The sequence below is a fragment of the Phascolarctos cinereus genome, unplaced genomic scaffold (genome assembly GCF_003287225.1).
Source record: "Phascolarctos cinereus isolate Bilbo 61053 unplaced genomic scaffold, phaCin_HiC Scaffold_9;HRSCAF=440, whole genome shotgun sequence".
In the NCBI taxonomy this organism is placed as follows: Eukaryota; Metazoa; Chordata; class Mammalia; order Diprotodontia; family Phascolarctidae; genus Phascolarctos; species Phascolarctos cinereus.
This window is the reverse complement of record NW_027556402.1, coordinates 67829097-67847921: the sequence shown is the minus strand read 5'-3', so window position 1 is coordinate 67847921 and position 18825 is coordinate 67829097. Positions and strand designations below refer to the sequence as shown.

The following is an 18825-nucleotide window of genomic DNA, read 5'->3' as shown; positions in this document are numbered from 1 at the left end:
CCCACCTCAAACATTAGTCATATGACTGTGGGTAAGTCATTTCACCTCTCAGCCTTAATTTTTTCTATCTGTAAAATGAGTATGATAATAACATTACTTTAAGGGTTGTTGTGAAATTCAAATAAGATATTTTCGAAAGCATTTTACAGACCTTGCTATCTAAATGCTGGGTGTAATTACTATCGTCCAGAGTCACCTTGGAATTTATTTGTAGCGCTCACTTTTTGATTAGCTTGTACGTCAAAGTTGTATTTGTCCTATTCACAGCATTTTATGTCTTCTGTATCTTTTGATTTGATATCTATTGGTTATTGATCATTTGAGTTTTGATTATTAATGTCTAAAGACACTCAGGAAGTGCAGCCCAGTTTGGTCTGCCCATGAGCCACGCTTTTCCTAATAAAAATCCCTGATGGTTGATCTCGCTCTGACCCCTTAGGTGCTGAAGAGCAATTTCCAAGGAGGACAGTAGGCCACTTACTGGAAGAGAAAACAGCTTGCGTGTCTGCTGCTGTGTCTGACGAGTCTGTGGCTGGAGACAGTGGTGTCTACGAAGCATCAGTGAAACAGTAGGCTTCACTAGTAATGATCGTTAGCTAAATGCATCTCATTCATAATAATAGCACATGCAGTTTCAAATACGATGGCTTTGGTGCTGTGCTAGATCTGTTAGTCTGAATTTAAAAAAAAGTTCATGGTTAAAGAGTTGTTGTGGCTGCGAATTTGGAACTCAAAATTAAAAAAGAACACGAATGTTAAAAACTGCTTTTGTGTGTAATAGGAAAAAAATAAAATATTAAATTAAAAAAAAAAAGAAATGTTGTGGCCAAAAATCTCCTTACAGTAAATAGTGAGGTATATTATTAATTAGCTTGTCATGACTAGTGCTGTGTTTTACTTTTCACAAAACGTTGTCTGAGCCTGAAAGCATATTTTTGTTTTATTGAGGAACTTTGGGAGTGATTTATATCATACACATGCTGAATGGATAATTCTTGTTTGATTTGTCTAGGAGTTCGTCAGCTTGAGTAATCATACTGTATCAAGAATCCTAGGGGATCCTAGCTACCTATCCAGACTATAGTCTTTTCTTGAGTGTCCTGTGTTTCTTTTCTTATTTAACTCAAAAAAAATCTGTATCTATCTATCTATATTTATATCTATATATGTATGTATGTATATCTATATGTATGTACATATACCTATGTATACATATATACATACATACGTATATGTATTGCGCACTCTTTCACTTGGGCAGATAAAATGGCTGTGATTGAATGTAGATTTCAAAGATCTATCCTGTGGTCCATATGGGTCCACTTACATCTTCTCTCTCATTTGGAGATCGTCTTTGAGAGTTGCTATGCCTGAGTTATAACTGACATGGAGCCTTCTCATATTTAAATAGGTAGGTCCTCAAACAGTTTGGAAAGGAGTCATTGTTGTTTATTCAGTTGTATCTGGCTCTTCATGACTGTGGGCCGCTGTCTTTGGGGTTTTCTTGGCAAAGACACTGGAATGGTTTGCCATTTCCTTCTCCAATGGGTTAAGGCAAACAGAGGTCATGTGATTTGCCCAGGGTCTCACAGCTACTGAGTGTCTGAGGCTGGATTTGAACTCAGGTCCTCTTGACTCCAGGTCCAGAGGTTTATCCACTGAGCCACCAAGGAGCCATTACAAGCTTCAAGTAGACCTTAAAGCCTTAAATCCAATTTGCTCTGGATTTCTTGGATTTAACAACAATAGGTCCCAGGCCAAGCACCACTTAATGGTTATTTTTTGGCCAGCAACACTGAAGGTCTTCCCCTCCCAGTTTGATTTTTAAAAAAAAATATTATTATTAAAGGAGACATCCCTTGACTCACTTCTTAAAGAGGCCTATTCATGGAATGGGCATTGCCTCACTCAAAGGGAGAACCTGAAAAGACTTTAGTTTAAAAGGGCTGAGGTTTCCCACTGCATCCTGGGCCATCTCCAGTACATAAGACCACCATTGATGAATATGTATCTTCATAAATCTGGTGTTGCTGTAGCCCGGCCTCTTCATGAAAGCCTGGGTTAATTCCCACATTGCAATGAGTTATCAGAGTAGAGCTTAGAACAAAGACCATCTCCAAATGATAGAGGAGCTGTAAGTGGACCCATATGGACCAAAGTATAGACCTTTGAAATCTACATTCAATTCATTATTTTGTCTGCCCAAGTGAAAGAGTGCATAGTATATCTATATCTATATCTATACTTATATATAGATATAGATAGTTCTATAGATATATGGCACTTGACCATATCAAACTTGTTTATCTCTATTCCTTGATTTCTTCTCCATCTCCAGCTACCTGTGTTTGGTGGGCATGGTCTTTAGTGTTACTTGGTCAAGCCAGTCATTCAAAAATATCTCTTGCCTCTCCTCCCCTAAGGAATCACAGTGAACCCTTTTTAAAGTGTACTTAAGTTACCAAAAGAACAAGTCTTCTAATCATTAATACTACCTGTACATTGAAAGGGCTCTGCTCACTTTTATTTTCTTTTAAAAGAGATATGCAATCAGATTATATGAAATACAGTGCTAGGTAGCAATCATTTTTCAAATTACTTGCCTTTTTCCTCTTAGACCTGGTGAAATTGAGGATGTTCTCTATTGTGAAGATGATGCTTTGATTCTAGAGACCGCTCAAGTGCAGATAGGACTCAGGTAAAAAAAAATCTGCAAATTTTGGGGCAGGGGAGTAACTCTTTTATAATGATAATATTTATAACAGATGTCTATCTTAACACTTGAACATTTGCAAAGTTCTTTACATTACATCCTAATTCAGTAAAGAATGACCTAACATGATCCTTTACTTTTCAATCTTTTTTCATTTTGGCAGATATGATGCTAAGAGTTCCAGTTTAATGGTGATTGTAGTACAACTCCGAAACCTTCATGTCCTCTCTATATCTCAGAGCTCAAGAGTGTAAGTGAAAATCATCAATGCTAAATGTAATAAAAAAACAAAAACAAAAAAACCAAAACCCGAATATTCAGTAGCACTATGGGTGCTCCTCATCATGGCTGCCCCAGACCCTGGGGGTGGTATCCTACTGGACCCACATGAACCCCTGGCCTCACATTTAGCCATCAGGAGGCAGAAAGAGTAGCCACTGAGAATGTAAGAGTCTGCACATCACTTAAGCAGCTTAAAATTGTCCTGAGGCAGAGGTTAATGTATTTTAATTGTGCTTGTTTAAGCCTAGAGGTTATTATGTTGGAGGAGAGCAATTTAGCAAAATGAAGTAGCGCTAAAGAAATAAGGTCAGTTGTTTCAGCTCAACACCAAAGTGTATAGAAATAGAAGATATTTATAGTGCCTTTAAAAAAAAGTTTTATCTTTTTACATCATGCATATTTCCCCCTCTATCCCATCCCTCCCCATCCCAGATTCCAAACAAAATATTTTTTAAAAGAAAAAGGTGACAAAACTTATCAATGCGTTGAAAAAAATCTGACCACATACATAGAATTCTATACCTGCTGACCCTCCCCTTCCCACAGCCATGCCTGGCCCTCTCCTTGGTAAAGGAGAGAGGATAGTGTCTCTTCATATCTCTTCTTTGGAGCCAAGCGTGCCCTCTGTCATATTACAACATTCTTTTTCATTTGTTTTGTGTTAGCTGTTCATGCCATTTACATTGTAAGTGTATAGTACATGTACGTTTACATTATGTAAATTTAATGTAAATGCCATTTACATTGTAGTTATGTATGGTGTTTTCCTACCTCTGCTTACTTCACTTTGCATTAGTTCATCTAAGTCTTCCATGCTTTTCTAAATTTGTCCTATTTATTGTTTCTTACAGCACAGTAATATTCTTTTACGTTCATGTGCCACAATTATAGGGCATCAGCTTTGTTTCTAATTTTTGTTTGTTTGTTTTTGCTTTGGAATTAAAAAAAAATTTTCTTCCACTTCTCAAGTTTTTATTTATTTTCATTAATTAACTTATTTTTGGTTTTCAACATTCACTTCCATAAGATTTTGAGTTTTAAATTTTCTCCCCCTCTCTTGTTTCTAATTCTTTATTGCAATGAAAAAAAAATGCTTCTATAAATATTTTGATATATTTGGGGTCTTCCTTTTCATCAGAGACCTTCCTGAGATATGTGCCTAGCAGTAGAATCTGCAGGTCAAAGAGTATATGGACATTTTAGCCACTTCATTTGCTCATTTCCAAAAGAATCATGCTAAATCATAGCTCCACCAACAATGCATTGTTTGCCTCTCCCTCCAAACCCCACCCAACACTGACTATCTCTTTCTTTTGTTATCTTTGCCAGTTTTCTGGGTCCGAGGTGAAAGCTCATTGCTGTTTTTATACGCATTTCTTTTACCATTAGTAGTCTAGAACATTCTTTCATCTGGTTGTTAATAGTTTGCAATATTCTTTTAAGAACTATGTTTTATTATTCTTTGACCATTTATCTACTGAGGAAGGATTTTTAGTCTTCTGTGTTGTGTTGTGTGTATGTTTCTATACATATACATACACACATATACACATACACACATCTGGTACCAAACACTTATCTGGGAAACTTGATACAAAGATTTTTTTTTAATTCAACTACTTTTATTTTTATCTAGATGCATTGATTTTGTTTGTGCAGAAGCTTTTCAATTTCAAGAAATAAAATTCTCTATTTTATCTTTCATAATGATACTCTTCTATTCTTTTGTTTGATTAAGAATTTACCTATATTTCTGGAAGATTTATGACCTACTTCTCTTTAAATATGTTTATAATACGATCTTAAATATTCAGGTCTCATATCGATTTTGAATTTATTGTGATATATGGTGTAAAATGTTATTCTAAACCCAATTTCTGCCAGACTATTTCCAGTTTTCTCAGCAGCTCTTATCATATAGGGAATTCTTTCCTAAGTAATTTATGTTTGGGGAGTTGTCAAAGAAGAAAGTAAGAAGACAGTAAGCATTTATATGGTGCCTGCTATGGGACAAGCATTGTGTTAAGAGCTTTACAAATATTATCTCATTTGATACATTCTCACAACAACCCTATGAGGTAGGTAGGTGCTGTTATTTCCCTGTTTTACCAGTACGTAAACTGAGACCAAGACGGGGGTAAATGACTTGCCCGAGGTCACATAGCTTGTAAGTGTCTGATCCTGGATTTGAACTTGGGTCTTCCTGACTCCAGACACAGCACTCTGTCCTCTGTATGACCTAGCAGTCTCCTATGTTAGTGAGTTCTCTTTTCAATAGATTTTTCACTTGTCTTATCTGTTCCATTAGTCTACTTTTTAAAACTACCAAATGGCTTTGACCACTAATGCTACATCATATAGTTTGAGAGCTGGAAGAGATATTCCTCCCTTTATTTCTATCTTTTTTATTGTTTCCCTGATATCCCGGATCTTTTGTTCCTCTGAATGAATTTTCTTACTATTTTATCAAGTTCTATAAAGTATCCCTTTGACAGTTTCATTGGGATAGTATTATAATCATAAATTAACTTTGGTAATGTTGCCATTTTTATTATGCTGACATGGCCCAGCCATGATCACTGAGTATCATCCAGCTAAGCCAGTCAATGTTTCTTTAAGAAACACTTCGTAATTTGATCTATTGTATACAATTTTGTGCATTTCAGCAGAACATCAAATTTTTTTTTTGTATTTTGTAGTTATTTTGAATGAGATTTCCCTATTATTGCTTCTTGGATTTTGTTATTATTTAGAAGTACTGTTGATTTTTGAGGATTTATTTTGTAGCCTTTAACTTTACTAAAGTTATTAATTGCCTCTATTAGTCTCTTTGCTGATTCTGCAGGATTTTCTAAGTATGCCTTCATTTCATCAGCAAAAAGGGATAGCTTTATCTCCTCTTTACCTATTCATTTCTTTCTTTTGTTTTATTGCTAGCATTTCTATTTTGTTCAGTCGTTTTCAGTTGTGTTTGACTCTTGTGACCCCATTTGGGGGTGTTCTTGGCAAAGATACTGCTGTTTCCTTCTCTGGCTCATTTTACAGATGAGAAAACCGAGGCAAACAGAGTTAAGGTTCTAAGCCTAGAATCACAAAGCTAGTAAGTGTATGAGGTCAGATTTGAACTCAGATCCTCCTAACTGCAGGGCCAGCACTCTATCTACTGCACCAAATGGATACTTTAGCATTTCTACAACCTTATCAGATCGTAGTGTGAAAAGCAGTACTTATATTTATTGGGAAAGCTCCTCGTGTATCTCTATTATATATGATACCTGTTTTTGATTTTAGGTACATATCTTTAATGACATTAAAAAGTGTGCCAGGGGCACCTAGGGGCCACAGTGGATAGAGCTCCAGCCTTGGAGTCAGGAGGACCTGAGTTCAAATGCAGCCTCAGACACTTGACACTTACTAGCTGTGTGATCCTTGGCAAGTCACTTAACCCCAACTGCCTCACCAAAAAAGAAAAAAAATTTTTTTAAAGATCCCCCCCCCCCATGCTCATGTTTTAGTGATTGTTGTCAAAGGTTTTTTCCTGTATCTGTTGTGATGACGATGTGGTTTGGAACATTTTTCTTTTTAATATGATCAGTTATGTTGATTGTTTTCTTAATGTCCCATCCTTACGTTGCTGGCAGAAAGCCAACTTGGCCATCATGAATGATTTTTTGGATGAATTACACTAGTCTGTTGGATAGGATTTTATTTAAAATTTTTAAATTGCTAGAACCTTCTTTCCAGGACACTGTTGAAAAATTATTTTTTTTCTGTGGGACGGCTCCCTGGCAGGAGATATGGAGAAGAATACAGCAGCAAAATTAGATAGTGTGAAAACAAAAGATATAATTTTTTTTCTCAAAAACCTTAAAGTTGGGGATTTTTTAAAGGACTCCTTTATTTTATTCTTAGGGGCAGCCTGGTAGAATGATGAACTTGGAGTTAGGTTGCCTTTGTTTGATCCTACCTCAGCTGCTACTTATATAACCATGGGCAGGTAACATAACTCTACCCCCGATGAAAGTTGTAACTCAGACCTTAGAGCATTGTGGGTTTGGAAAGTGCTTTTCAAACCTTAGAACTTTCTATATGTGAATACAATTCAGCAAGCAGTTGTTTAAATACCAGCTATATGCCAGGCATTGTGCAAGGGATACAAAGGGGATAAAGAGATATCATTTTTATTATTGCTATTGTATTTGTAATCCTAATTCACCTCCATTCTATTCAATAAATATTAAGCACCTACTATGTGCTAAACATTGGAGATATAGATAAGAAAAAAAGATGGTCCCTGCCCTCAAAGAGTTTACAATCTAATGAGGGAAGATAAGACACAAAAGGAGGCTGAAAAGTGGAGTGGGAGGGCACCAAGGGTTACCTGGTACAAGGTTTGTTCCCTGAAGTCAAATCCAAGCGAACAGCTCATGGAAAATGGAATCGCCAGGATCGCTAGAAGCCCTCTACAAAGGAAGGCTTTGGGGGGCATTTTAATGCTTCACCCTCCAACTGAGGGGAGAATTGGGGAAGTGAAGAGTGTCAGAACCTGAGCTGTTGTCCTTGTGAAGAGAATTCAGATTTTCAGTGTGTCCTGTTCCCCAGAGGGAAACCAACTCATTCTTTAATGACAAATTAAAATGTTCCTTTTCTTATTCAACTACAATTTCTGTATTCTTGCTCCTGGGCAGCATGCCAAACAGGTTTAAAGTCATTAGTGCCTTGATATTGTTATTTTCAGGCAAATTAATGTGATTTTTCTGAGCCATTCCCTTGAAAAGGCCACTTGTGGGTTTGAGTCATCAGTGCAAATATTGCTGATCTCTGCCAAGGACTGCTACTCTTCATCATGAAGAATATTCATTTATATCAGCTGACATGCAATCACCTTTTATCTCCTTTATTTTGAACTCCTTCTCTTTGATATCCAGCAGAACATTAGTCTAATACTTCACTGTCTTGTCACCTAAGAGTTCTTTTGGGCCTGGAGGAAGGTTTTTTTTTTTTAGCGATCCTCACCACCATCCACCCCTACCATTCATCCCCTATGTTCTTATGCCTGTGTCAGACCAGTACCTGAAGGGGAAAGCTATTTTATTGATGCCAGAGGAATTTTGCCAAAGGCCAAGTTTTAGTGGCATATACAATGAATTAATGATGGCTTTTAATAAGATGTTGAATGCTGTGAGAATCTGAAGTAGCTGTGGAATATGACTGTGCCCGAGGAGCTAGGTGTGACTTCCTTGGGGACAGTCAGTAAGCATTAAACACCTACTGTATGCCAGGCACTATGCTAAACATTGAGGTTACAAAGAAAGGCAAAAAACATCCCTGCTCTCAGGAAGCACGTAGGCTAATGGGGGACACAACATGCAAACAACTGTATACAAGCAAGCTAAATACAAAATAAATTGGAGGTAATCAACAGATTTGTTGTTGTTCAGTTGTTTTCAGTTGTGTCTGATTCTTCGTGACCCCATTTGGGGTTTTCTTGGATAGATGCTATTTATTATTTTAAGGAAGACTCCATTTATACCTATGCTTTCTAGTGTTTTTAATAGGAATAGGTGTTTTATTTTGTCAAAAGCTTTTTCTGCATCTATTGAGATGACCATGTGGTTTATGTTAGTTTTGGTGTTGATATGATCAGTTATGCTGATGGTTTTCCTAATATTGAACCAGCCCTGCATTCCTGGTAGAAATCCTACCTGGTCATAGTGTATCATTCTTGCGATAAGTTGCTGTAAGGTTTTCTTGGCAAAGGTACTAGAGTGTTTTGCAATTTCCTTCTCCAGCTTGTTTTACAGATGAGGAAACTGAGGCAAATAGGTTAAGTGACCTGCCCAGGGTCATACAGCTAATAAGTTTCTGAGGCTAGATTTGAACTCAGGAACAAGAATCTTCCTGACTCCAGACCTGGTACTCTGTGTACTATGGTGCTACCAAGCTGCCTAACAGAGGGCAGGTACAATTATTATTCAGACGAATCAGGATCAGCTTCCTGAAAAAGGTGGGCTTTTAACTGGGATTTGAAGGAAGCCAGAAGATAAAGATGAGGAGAAAGAACATTCCTGGAATGGAGAATAGCCAGAGAAAATGCCTGAAGTTAGGAATGGCGGGTCTCACAGGAGGAAGAGCATCAGCATTGTCAACAGATTGAAGTGTATGTGGGAATAAGGAGAAAGAAGATTAGAAAGTTTGGGAGGGGCCAGGTTGTAAAGTACCTTAAATATCACAGAGAATATTCTATTTGTTCCTGGAAATAGTAGAGAGCTACCAGCGTTTATTGAATAGGGAAGGGAAAGAAGAAGGAAATAAGCATCTGTGTGGTACCTACTATGTGTCAGACACTGTGCTAAGCACTTTACAAATATCTCATTTGATCCTCACAAACAACTCTGCAAGTTGGGGAAACTGAGGCACACAGTGGTCACACAGTTAAAAAGTGCCTAAGGTTAGATCTGAACTCGGGTCTTCCTGACTCCCAGCACTCTATCCACTGTGCCACCTAGCTGCCTAGGGGGAATGATACGGTCAGATTTATGTTTTAGGAAGATCACTTTGACAGCGATTGGAAGACGAACTAGGGGGTGGATAGGATGTTCAGCAGAAGGAAATCTTGAGAATAAAATGTGGGGTTCTTTCAGCATCAGGTCTAGAACTTGAGATAGTGGCAAAATGTCCTAAGGGTTGATCAGAGATGAAAACTGGATTTAGGAGAGAGAAAAATGGGATAATTTTTCTTTTGTAGGAGTACAATCACTTGTCTGGTTAGTTTTGCTTAACTCTTTCTTTGTAAAAGAGAGGGTTCAGCGGGGGTAGTGTATCAGAAAATGACTCTGATGGGAAAAGCAAGAGGTGGCGATAAAATGTATTTTAACTATTTGTAAGAATATTGTCCTTTTATAATATTTGTTCTTGAGATAATGTGTAGATGCTGTCCATGGTGATACAATGAATAATACAAGGCCAGAATTACATAGGGAGGTACTGATGTGCTGATATTTAAAAATGCCAGAGGAAGCAAGTAAGTCTCAGGAATAAATTCTGATTTTCCTCTTAAAAGAATAAGAGCATAAGACCTAAGTAAGATAAAGCCTTGAATGGGGACTCTCACTGTTGAGGGCAATTTTTTTTTAATCAAAAAATGAGAAGAAGAAAGATGATCTCAGAGCAAGAAGGTTAGATTAGAGGGGCTTTTAAGGAAGTAGGGGATGGGCAATAGCCCTAAAGCTAATAGAAATGTGAAGTAAGATTGGTTACATAAAAGCCTGTGGCTTTGACCTCCATGATACATGCAGTCAAAGAGGTCATCAGGGACCTTTTGTGAATGGTTTTAGTAGAATATCGAAGAGGAAAACTGGACTAGAGAGAATTAAGCTGGTAAAAAATGACAACCAACTGGAAGACCTGATAGAAAATAACAATAAAAGAATGAGGCTGCATCATTGTTTAGCTAGCCCTACAGAGATAAGAAAGTAGGCCCTTAAAAAAAATAATATAAATTCAAACTCTTCTGTTTCCACCATTATTAATACCAAACCAGCCGCCATCTTTTTCAACAGCAAGGAGTTCATAGCACAAAAAGGTAGATTCATTGCGAATAAGCCCTCTTAGTCCTTGAGAATAGAGGATGATCTGGGTTCAAATCTCACCGCAAACAGTTACTAATTATGACCCTGAGTATGTCGCTTAACCTCTTTGGGCCTCAGTTTCCTTATCTACAAAATGGAAGTGGGGTGGATTTGATTGCTTCTAAGGCCTCTTCTTGCTCTAAATCTATGATGCAATGATCTTATATGCCTACGAGATACACTTCCCTCCTCTCAGCAAAGGACAGGAGACCATAAGGACAGCGTGTTATATATGCTGTCAAGTACAATCACTTGTCTGGTTAGTTTTGCTTAGCTTTTTCTTTGTAAAAGAGAGGGTTCAGTGGGGGTAGTGTATCAGAAAATGACTCTGATGGGAAGAGCAAGAGGTGGCGATAAAATGTATTTTAACTGTTTGTAAGGATATTGTCCTTTTATGATATTTGTTCTTGAGATACTGTGTAGATGCTGTCCATGGTGATAGTATGAATAATACAAGGCCAGAATTACATTTTTTTCATGGCTGTGTATATGCATGTATAAAATTTTTTTTTCTCTTTTCTCCAAAATGATTTATAATCCCATTCTAGTTAGTCCCCAGAACTTTCCTGTGCTGTAGAGTATCATTATCTCGTACCCGTTTAAAAAGCAATGTCAAAATAGCCACAAGAAATAATATGACATATAGTGTTATCCCTTAGAAATACAGGTTAGTAAGAGACATCTCTTAAAATAGCATTTTTCCCCCCATTGAAATTAAAGAGATAAAAAAAAGGATTGAATAAAATAAGCAGCTCACACCCTTCAGTCAGCAGGAAATACCCTCTTTCCTTCCTGTCTGATGCCCAATAGTTCTAATAAAAGTGCACCCAATAGCTGTGTGACCCTGGGCAAGTCACTTAACCCCAATTGCCTAAAAATTTAAAAAAATTTTTTTTAAAAAAAAGTGCTCCCAGGTCTTGGGAAGACCCTTAATTGCTGAAAAGGTGGGGAAAGGTGAAAGTCATCTTGGTCCCTGCTGCCTTATTTTATTCGAAGCTTTGGCACATAGCTATTTAAATCGTGTTGCATTCAATTTGCTATTTTTATCTTGTAGCCTCTTAAGGGTAAGTTAGACCCATCATGTCAAAACAAGTACAAGAAATAAAGAACTTCCCATTTGCAGTTCAAACTCCTTCTACCACTTTCTTTTCATTTCTTAGTAAAGGAAAAATATTTCTTAAATTAGGAACTGCTAAAACTTTATTCCCCCAGGAAATAGATTGTGGCCCACAGTAGGTTCTCATGCCAGGGATGATGCCTACTGAGTTTCAGCTGCAAAAATGTTATTATTGATGTTGATATAAAAGGCAGGAATAATAGAAGTTGATTTTCAAGTTCTGAGATTGAATTTGCAGATCTCACAGAGAAAATCACCTGTTAATACTATCTACATCCAAAGAAAGAACTATGGAATTTGAACACAGGTGGAAGCATACTATTTGCTTTTTTTTTTCCTTCTGTTTTATTTTGTTTTCTCTTTCTTGTGGTTCCTCCTATTGGTTCTAATTCTTCCTTACAACATGACTAATGTGGGGGCAGCTAGGTGGCGCAGCGGATAGAGCACTGGCCCTGATGTCAGGAGGGACCTGAGTTCAAATCCAGCCTCAGACACATAATACTTACTAGCTGTGTGACCCTGGGCAAGTCTCTTAACCCCAATTGCCTAAAAATATAAGTAAATAAATAAAAATTAAAAATAAAATAAACAATATGACTAACGTGAAAAGATGTTTAATAGAAATGTGTATGTAGAGCCTATATCAGATTGCATGCCATCTTAGGGAGGGAGGGGGAGAAAAATTTTAAACTCAAAAGCTTATGGAAGTGAATGTTGATAAATCCAAATAAATTAATGAAAATTTTTTTTAAAAATCACCTTTTGACCAGTAAGTGAGATACGGTGAGCCAATGGGTATCTGGTATTTTTAGCAGTTTTCTTCCTGACCCTTTCCACCTTTTTTGATGATTTGGAAACCAGTTCCCCAAGGAGAAAGGACACATGGTGTAGGCCAGAGGTGTCAAACTCAGGCAGGCCAGCAAAACATCCAAGTCTGGCCTGGACCACGGTAAAATAAAAATACAGTTTTGTTGTTTTTGTTCAATCATGTCCAACTCTTCATGACCCTGTATGGGGTTTTCTTGGCAAAGATACTGGAGTGGTTTACCATTTCCTTCTCCAGTGGATGAAGGCAAACAGGTTAAGTGACTTGCCCAGGGCCACACAGTTAGTGAGTATCAGAGGCCAGATTTGAACTCAGGTCTTCTGACTCCAGGCCAGTGCTCTATCCACTGATCCACCGAGCTGCTTCCAGAAATACATAGATAAGTTTAATTTGTGGTTTTCTAAGTCAATATGCTCCTAAGAAGGACTTATTTCTTTTTCAGTTTGACAGTACTGGTGTAGACCCTCTTGTGCTGCCTCATCTCATACTCTTTTAAGAATCGCATTCTCTCTTCATAGGTTCAAGCCTTTCTCCTTGCTCAGTGTAGGTTCATGTTTTGGGGGTTCAACTTGAAACCGCAGATTAATATTGCCAGTTGATCATGTTTTCATTCTCTACAAGTTACAAGCTGTAAAAACCACCACCTTGATAGTTTGTTCTATTTATATACTTTCGAGATGCCCAGCTACGATGTTTTTACGTGTCTAACTCTTGTTTAGATTTTCTAACCACCTGCTTCCAAATGATCTTTTGGCTTTTTTAGCCCTTTTTTAGCCCAGTAGGATAACGTAATCTGTTCTCTGGAACATGATCTTCCACATCTCTCATTAAGCGCTCGGGGTGAGGATTCATTTGGATACAGTCAACACCACCTACTTCATCTGTCACTAACCTTCCCAAGGCACAGAAATAACTATTTGGAAATTGGCTGTGCGTGGGACGGGTGGGAAGTTAAATGTATCTGCCCCACTGAATTTCTGCCTCTTCAGTCCCCTGGCATGCATTTTATTGTGGTCGACTTCCCGAAATGGTAGATGGCTGATTGTAATTGTGCAGTCTTTCACTGGGGTAGCCAGCATGGATGTTACTGAGCATAGGACCTCCGAAGCTGAGCATGAGTCGGTTACAACAGCAAAGCATCCCTTCCCTTCCCAAACCCACCCCCCCAATGTTGATCCATAATTCTTAAGTTTCTTCTGTGTTTTTCACTGTTTCAGAGATAAATTTTAAATGCTAGTAGTAAATTCAAAGAGGCTTGAGCACCTTCTCAAACTGTGGTTTTGTTCTTTGAAGGTATTTTAGGATTACAGTACTCCCCCCCTCGGCCGACATCAGTTGTCTCTTTCGCACAAAAGTCCATCCTGCTGAAGAATTCATTTTGTTTAATGAAATATTCAGAGTGGCCATTTCCCCGGCAGCATTGCAGCAGAAGACATTAAGGGTGGATGTTTGTTCTGTCAGCAAAGACCGGCGGGATGAATGCCTGGTATGCGTTTCGTCAGCATTATCATCATCATCACCATCACCACCATCAAATAACATTTCTTCTTGCCCCTTCCTGGAATGTTGCATAGTTGCACTTCTGCTGCTCACCAGGCCCCCCAGAAACCTTCAGCCAGGACCTCAGGACGGTCCTTAGAGCACCTTTCCATTCTCCTCCAAGTCATAGTTCCTCTGACCCTAGAGCAGATGCCTAGACTTTAGTATTAACTCCATACAATGGTTAGGAGCGCTCTGGTTTCCATGGAAACTATTTTTTGATTCTACCCTTTGACTGTAGAAGGAATTTTATCTGTTTCTTGTAGATACATGAAAATTGTGTGTATCTCTACAAGAAACTCTCACTCATAGTGAAGTGTCAAAAGGGTATGTAAAACAAGATCCTAAATATTAGAAATTGCAAGCAGCTTCATTTCTCAGTAATATCAAACCAGGCCTTCTTAACCTTTTTTGTTTCATGGACCGCTTTGGCATCTGCTGAGGGCTTCGGGCCTCTTAATCAGAATAATATTTATAAATGCATGCAACAAAATACGTAGGATTACAAAGGAAACCAAAGGTTAGTGAAAATAAAGATGTAATTTTCCCTCCATATTCCTTGGGTCCCCTTAAATTTGCCCACAGATCTTTTGGGTATCCATGGACCCCCAGTTAAGAACCCTTCCTTTAGTGGTTCTCAGAGCTTGCCCATATCCATCTCAGTGAATGTCATTTTAGAAAGTTAGTACGTAGGTATATATGCCCGCTAGCTACATGTATTGATTTGTATGCACAATAACCAAAAGTCCCAAAAGGCTGATTTCTTAAAATGAGACATGATTTTTAAGAGCAGTAACCAGAGTAACAACCACCAAAAATAGGAAGAAATTATTTTTAGATTTCCTCCCAAAAATGGAATTGTGCAGATTAAAATCTAGGTAACCAAAACCAATCTAAAGCATAGCATAGGATAGGGTTAGGACGTGAACTTGTAATTCATTAATGTCAGGGATTCCTAGATGAAGAAATCCCAATGCTGGTCAACATCTTCTCTGCAAGTTAGCATCTTAGATGGTGCCTAGAGCAATGAGAGGTTCAATGGTCATACAGGGTCACACAGCCCATATATGTCAGAAGCAGGATTTGAATTCAGGTCTCCGGGCTCCGTTACACCATGGCTGCCTGCCAATATAATTTTGCTAATTATGATCTGTGCAAACATTATAAATGAATTAAAAAAAATTAATTGGCCCATTTCACTTAGATTCTAGTTAGTAAACTCTTTTATGATCAATGTAATACAAAAGACTTTAATTTTTTTTCCCCCTGATAACTCTAAAATAGCTCTGGAAGCAAACCCAGTTTCTCACCCATTCAATTGTTCTTGTTGAAGAACCAGGTATTTTGTCAGGTATAGTTTGCAACTTTATTTGTCTGGCACATTGTAAAAATATTTTCATTTGTGTTCATCGTAACTAAATTGAGTTTTGTGGGTGGGCAAAATAGTACCTCACAAAATGATCCCAGGTCTAGTTTTAACATTTAATATTTAAATAGCCCTGAAAACAAAATGCCAGTGTGTATATAGAACACACAAAAGCAAGCTACACAGGTAGACATATTTTAATCCAAAGCAAACACAAAACTACTATTGCTAGTAGGGGGCTGGGTTGTGGAATGGGGAAAGGCCAAGACTAATTTTAAAAGCCTTCTTTCCTTTCTTGTTTTTTTTTTTCCTTTTCTCATTTTTCATAGGCCGGAACTCAAATCAGCCTAGCAGATTTTCCCATTGCAGATGATTTTTTCACTCTGTGGTATAACTTGCTACCTTGCAAGCAAATTTCATACGGAAAAAATGAAGAAGACGGTGAAGAAGTTGGGTTTCATCAGAGTCAGCCTTCACTGGGCCCCTTAGACCTGGTGAGCAAAAGTTGGAATGTGTCATTAAAATTCAATAAAATGTAATTCAGCTGTAAAAGGATATTTTCCATCAAATGCTTTCTTCCCTTCCCAGTCTCCACATCTTTTTTCCCTAAAGAAGCAAAGAGGCCATTTTTCCAGCATTATATCAAGTAGTTTGTATAAAAGGAGATCTGTTTTTTCTGCCTGATATCTGACCATCAAATCAAATTCTGCTGCATAATTCATGCTTTTTAAATGCCCATGTACTGTGTTTTGACTTAATTTGCCTAAAGGCAGGGCAGGTTAACTACTTAACCTCTCTTCATTCTATCCAGAAAACACAGACCTGAACTGAGCAAAGAGAAAGGCTTAAATCTGTGTAGGTGTTGGTCATGCAATTAATTTGTCTAAGGCCAAATTAATTACTGTCTGTGTGCAAGTCATTTAACCTGTGTCTGCCTCAGTTTCTTTGCCGGTAGGAATAATGGTAACTACCTCCCAGTGCCATTGATATTTTTATGAAGTGCTTTGCAAACCTTAAAATGTTATACAAACACTAGTCACTGTTATTAATTTGTACTTTTAGATGTTAATTTTATGTGTTGGATTGCACTACCAGGTTTTAGATTAGAAAATGTTTTTACAGCTCCCAAGGAGCTTAAAACTACTAGTTATTTTCCCAAAAGTTCAGAAATTATTATTAAACACCAACTATGTGCCAGGCAGTATAGTAGGTACTAAGGATAAAAATGTAATAAATACAAAAAAAATATAATACAAATAGGTACTAAGGATAATAGTACAAAAATAGATAAATATATAATAAAATGTCATCACAAAAAACTTACTTTCTTACTGGCGAAAGAAGGATTTGTGTAAATATGTACAGAATAAATGTAAAGGGAATAAATACAAGTAAATTCAGTGTAATTTAAGAGGGAGGTCATATAATATCGCACATAAGGAAGAGAGAGAAGACCGATTTAGGTCTTACAAAGACCAATGTAGGATTACAAACTGAGGGAGGTAGAATCGTAATGTTCAATAAGGCTGAAAAGATAGATTGTGAGGAGATTGTGAAGAGGGCTTTAAAAGCTAAATAGAGGAGTTTATGTTTGATTGTAGAGGCATTAGAAAGCTACTGTGACGTGATCAGATCTGCACTTAAGGAAAATTACTTTGGCAGCAGTGTGGAGAATGGACTGAATTTTTTATTCAATTGTAAGAAAATTCGGTATGATGAGACAGTACTTATGATATGTGGAATTTTTCATGAAAATATTAATTGTCTCATAAGATGTTTCCCTGTAGGCATGTTATTAAAAATATCTTCCGTAAGTTGGAATTTGTGAGGATGAGGACTGGACCCAAGTTCTCTGCTGTGTGGTCTATTAAAGAGGAGTTTGCTAAGCCAATGAATCAGCTGATCAGCAAATAATTAGTGAGTGCCCATGGTGTGCCTAGCATTGTGTTAGTCACTGCATGGAAAATAAAACCTTCAGAAATCCTAGAGATTGGTCATGCTATACACAGGGCATCCCAAAAGCCATAGTGTAGTTATAAGCTATTAAAACCTAAAACCATACTGAGACTTTTGGGACATCCTGTATAAAATTTCCAAATTCTGTAGCATTTTCCTATGCTAGTTGAGGCATTGTAGATTAATGTGTAGAGAACTAGACTTAGAATCAGAAAAACTTAGCCCCACCCACACTGCCTAGCTGTGTGACCCTGGGAAGTCACCTAACCTATCTGAGCCTCGTTTTCCTAATCTCTAAAACAATTTAAATTTTAAAATTAGATTATTAAATTAAAATTAAATTAAATTTTAAAATTTCTAAAAACAATTTTAGAATGGGTCCAATAGTCACCCATAACTCACCTAACCTATCTGAGCCTCGTTTTCCTAATCTCTAAAACAATTTAAATTTTAAAATTAATTTAATTATTAAATTATTGTTAATTATTAAATAAAAAATTAAATTAAATTTTTAAAAAATCTCTAAAACAATTTTAGAATGGGTCCACTAGTCACCCGTAACTCCCGGGGCCAGAGTAGAAAATCAAAGGAGGTGATATATGTAATGAACTTTGGTATTTCATGTGAACTGCTATCAGTGGTGATAATTCCAGGCTGTGGTATTCTCCTCTCCACTCGTCAGCACGCTGTGTCTGCTTTGCTGGAAAGAACGTCAGCTGAGTTACAGGCTGTAGAACAGGAATTGTCACAAGAAGCAGAGGAAGAGGAAGAAGAGGAAGAAGAAGAGGGACAGCGGAAAGATTCAAGGAGTCTGGAGGAATATTGGTACAGCGGTTATTTCCTTTTCCGATTTTGTTAGCTCAGGAGTGTGTGGGTCGAGGGTGGGTAGGGGATGGTGTGCAGGAAGGATGGTTCTTATGGAGGGGAAGCTCTTTGGGATTTTGTGGGCTTTTTGTGGTCAGGCAAAGGACAAATTACCAAGGTAATTCTCTTTTCTAGCCTGTATGCCTTCTGATGTTGGCTGTAGAGCACTTCACTTTATTTTCCTTAATGAACCCTAAGTAAACCACTTTGAGAGTTAGATCATCTTGGTTATCGTTGCTGAAGTCTTGCTCTTTTGTCTTACCAAGAGTACAAAAAGGCCATTTCTAAGCTGACAATGTAAATTAATTCAGAAAACAAAAACTATTATTGTCTAACCCGTCCTTTCCCCTCCCCCATTTTCGTGTGTGTGTGTGTGTGTGTGTGTGTGTGTGTGTGTGTGTGTGTGTGTGGTGTGTGTGGTGTGTACACCTTACTATGTTTTTACATGGGAAAGATGTTTAGAAGGAACCAGTATAGTTGGGGACACTTGATGAGTGTTTAGTCATTTTTCAGTCATACCTGACTCTTTGT

General features: G+C 37.6%; 1 protein-coding gene across 4 annotated transcripts in view; it reads left to right on the top strand.

The window, feature by feature from the left end:
- Positions 1-18825, top strand: part of WWC2 (WW and C2 domain containing 2) — a 250000-nt gene that overhangs the window by 183578 nt on the left and 47597 nt on the right. For all 4 annotated transcript variants that reach the window (XM_021007608.2, XM_021007612.2, XM_021007613.2 and 1 more), the window contains 6 exons: positions 440-569; positions 2618-2698; positions 2877-2963; positions 13863-14055; positions 15804-15968; positions 18113-18255. In XM_021007608.2, coding sequence (XP_020863267.1) covers positions 440-569; positions 2618-2698; positions 2877-2963; positions 13863-14055; positions 15804-15968; positions 18113-18255 — 799 coding nt within the window. The remainder of the gene's footprint in view (positions 1-439; positions 570-2617; positions 2699-2876; positions 2964-13862; positions 14056-15803; positions 15969-18112; positions 18256-18825) is intronic.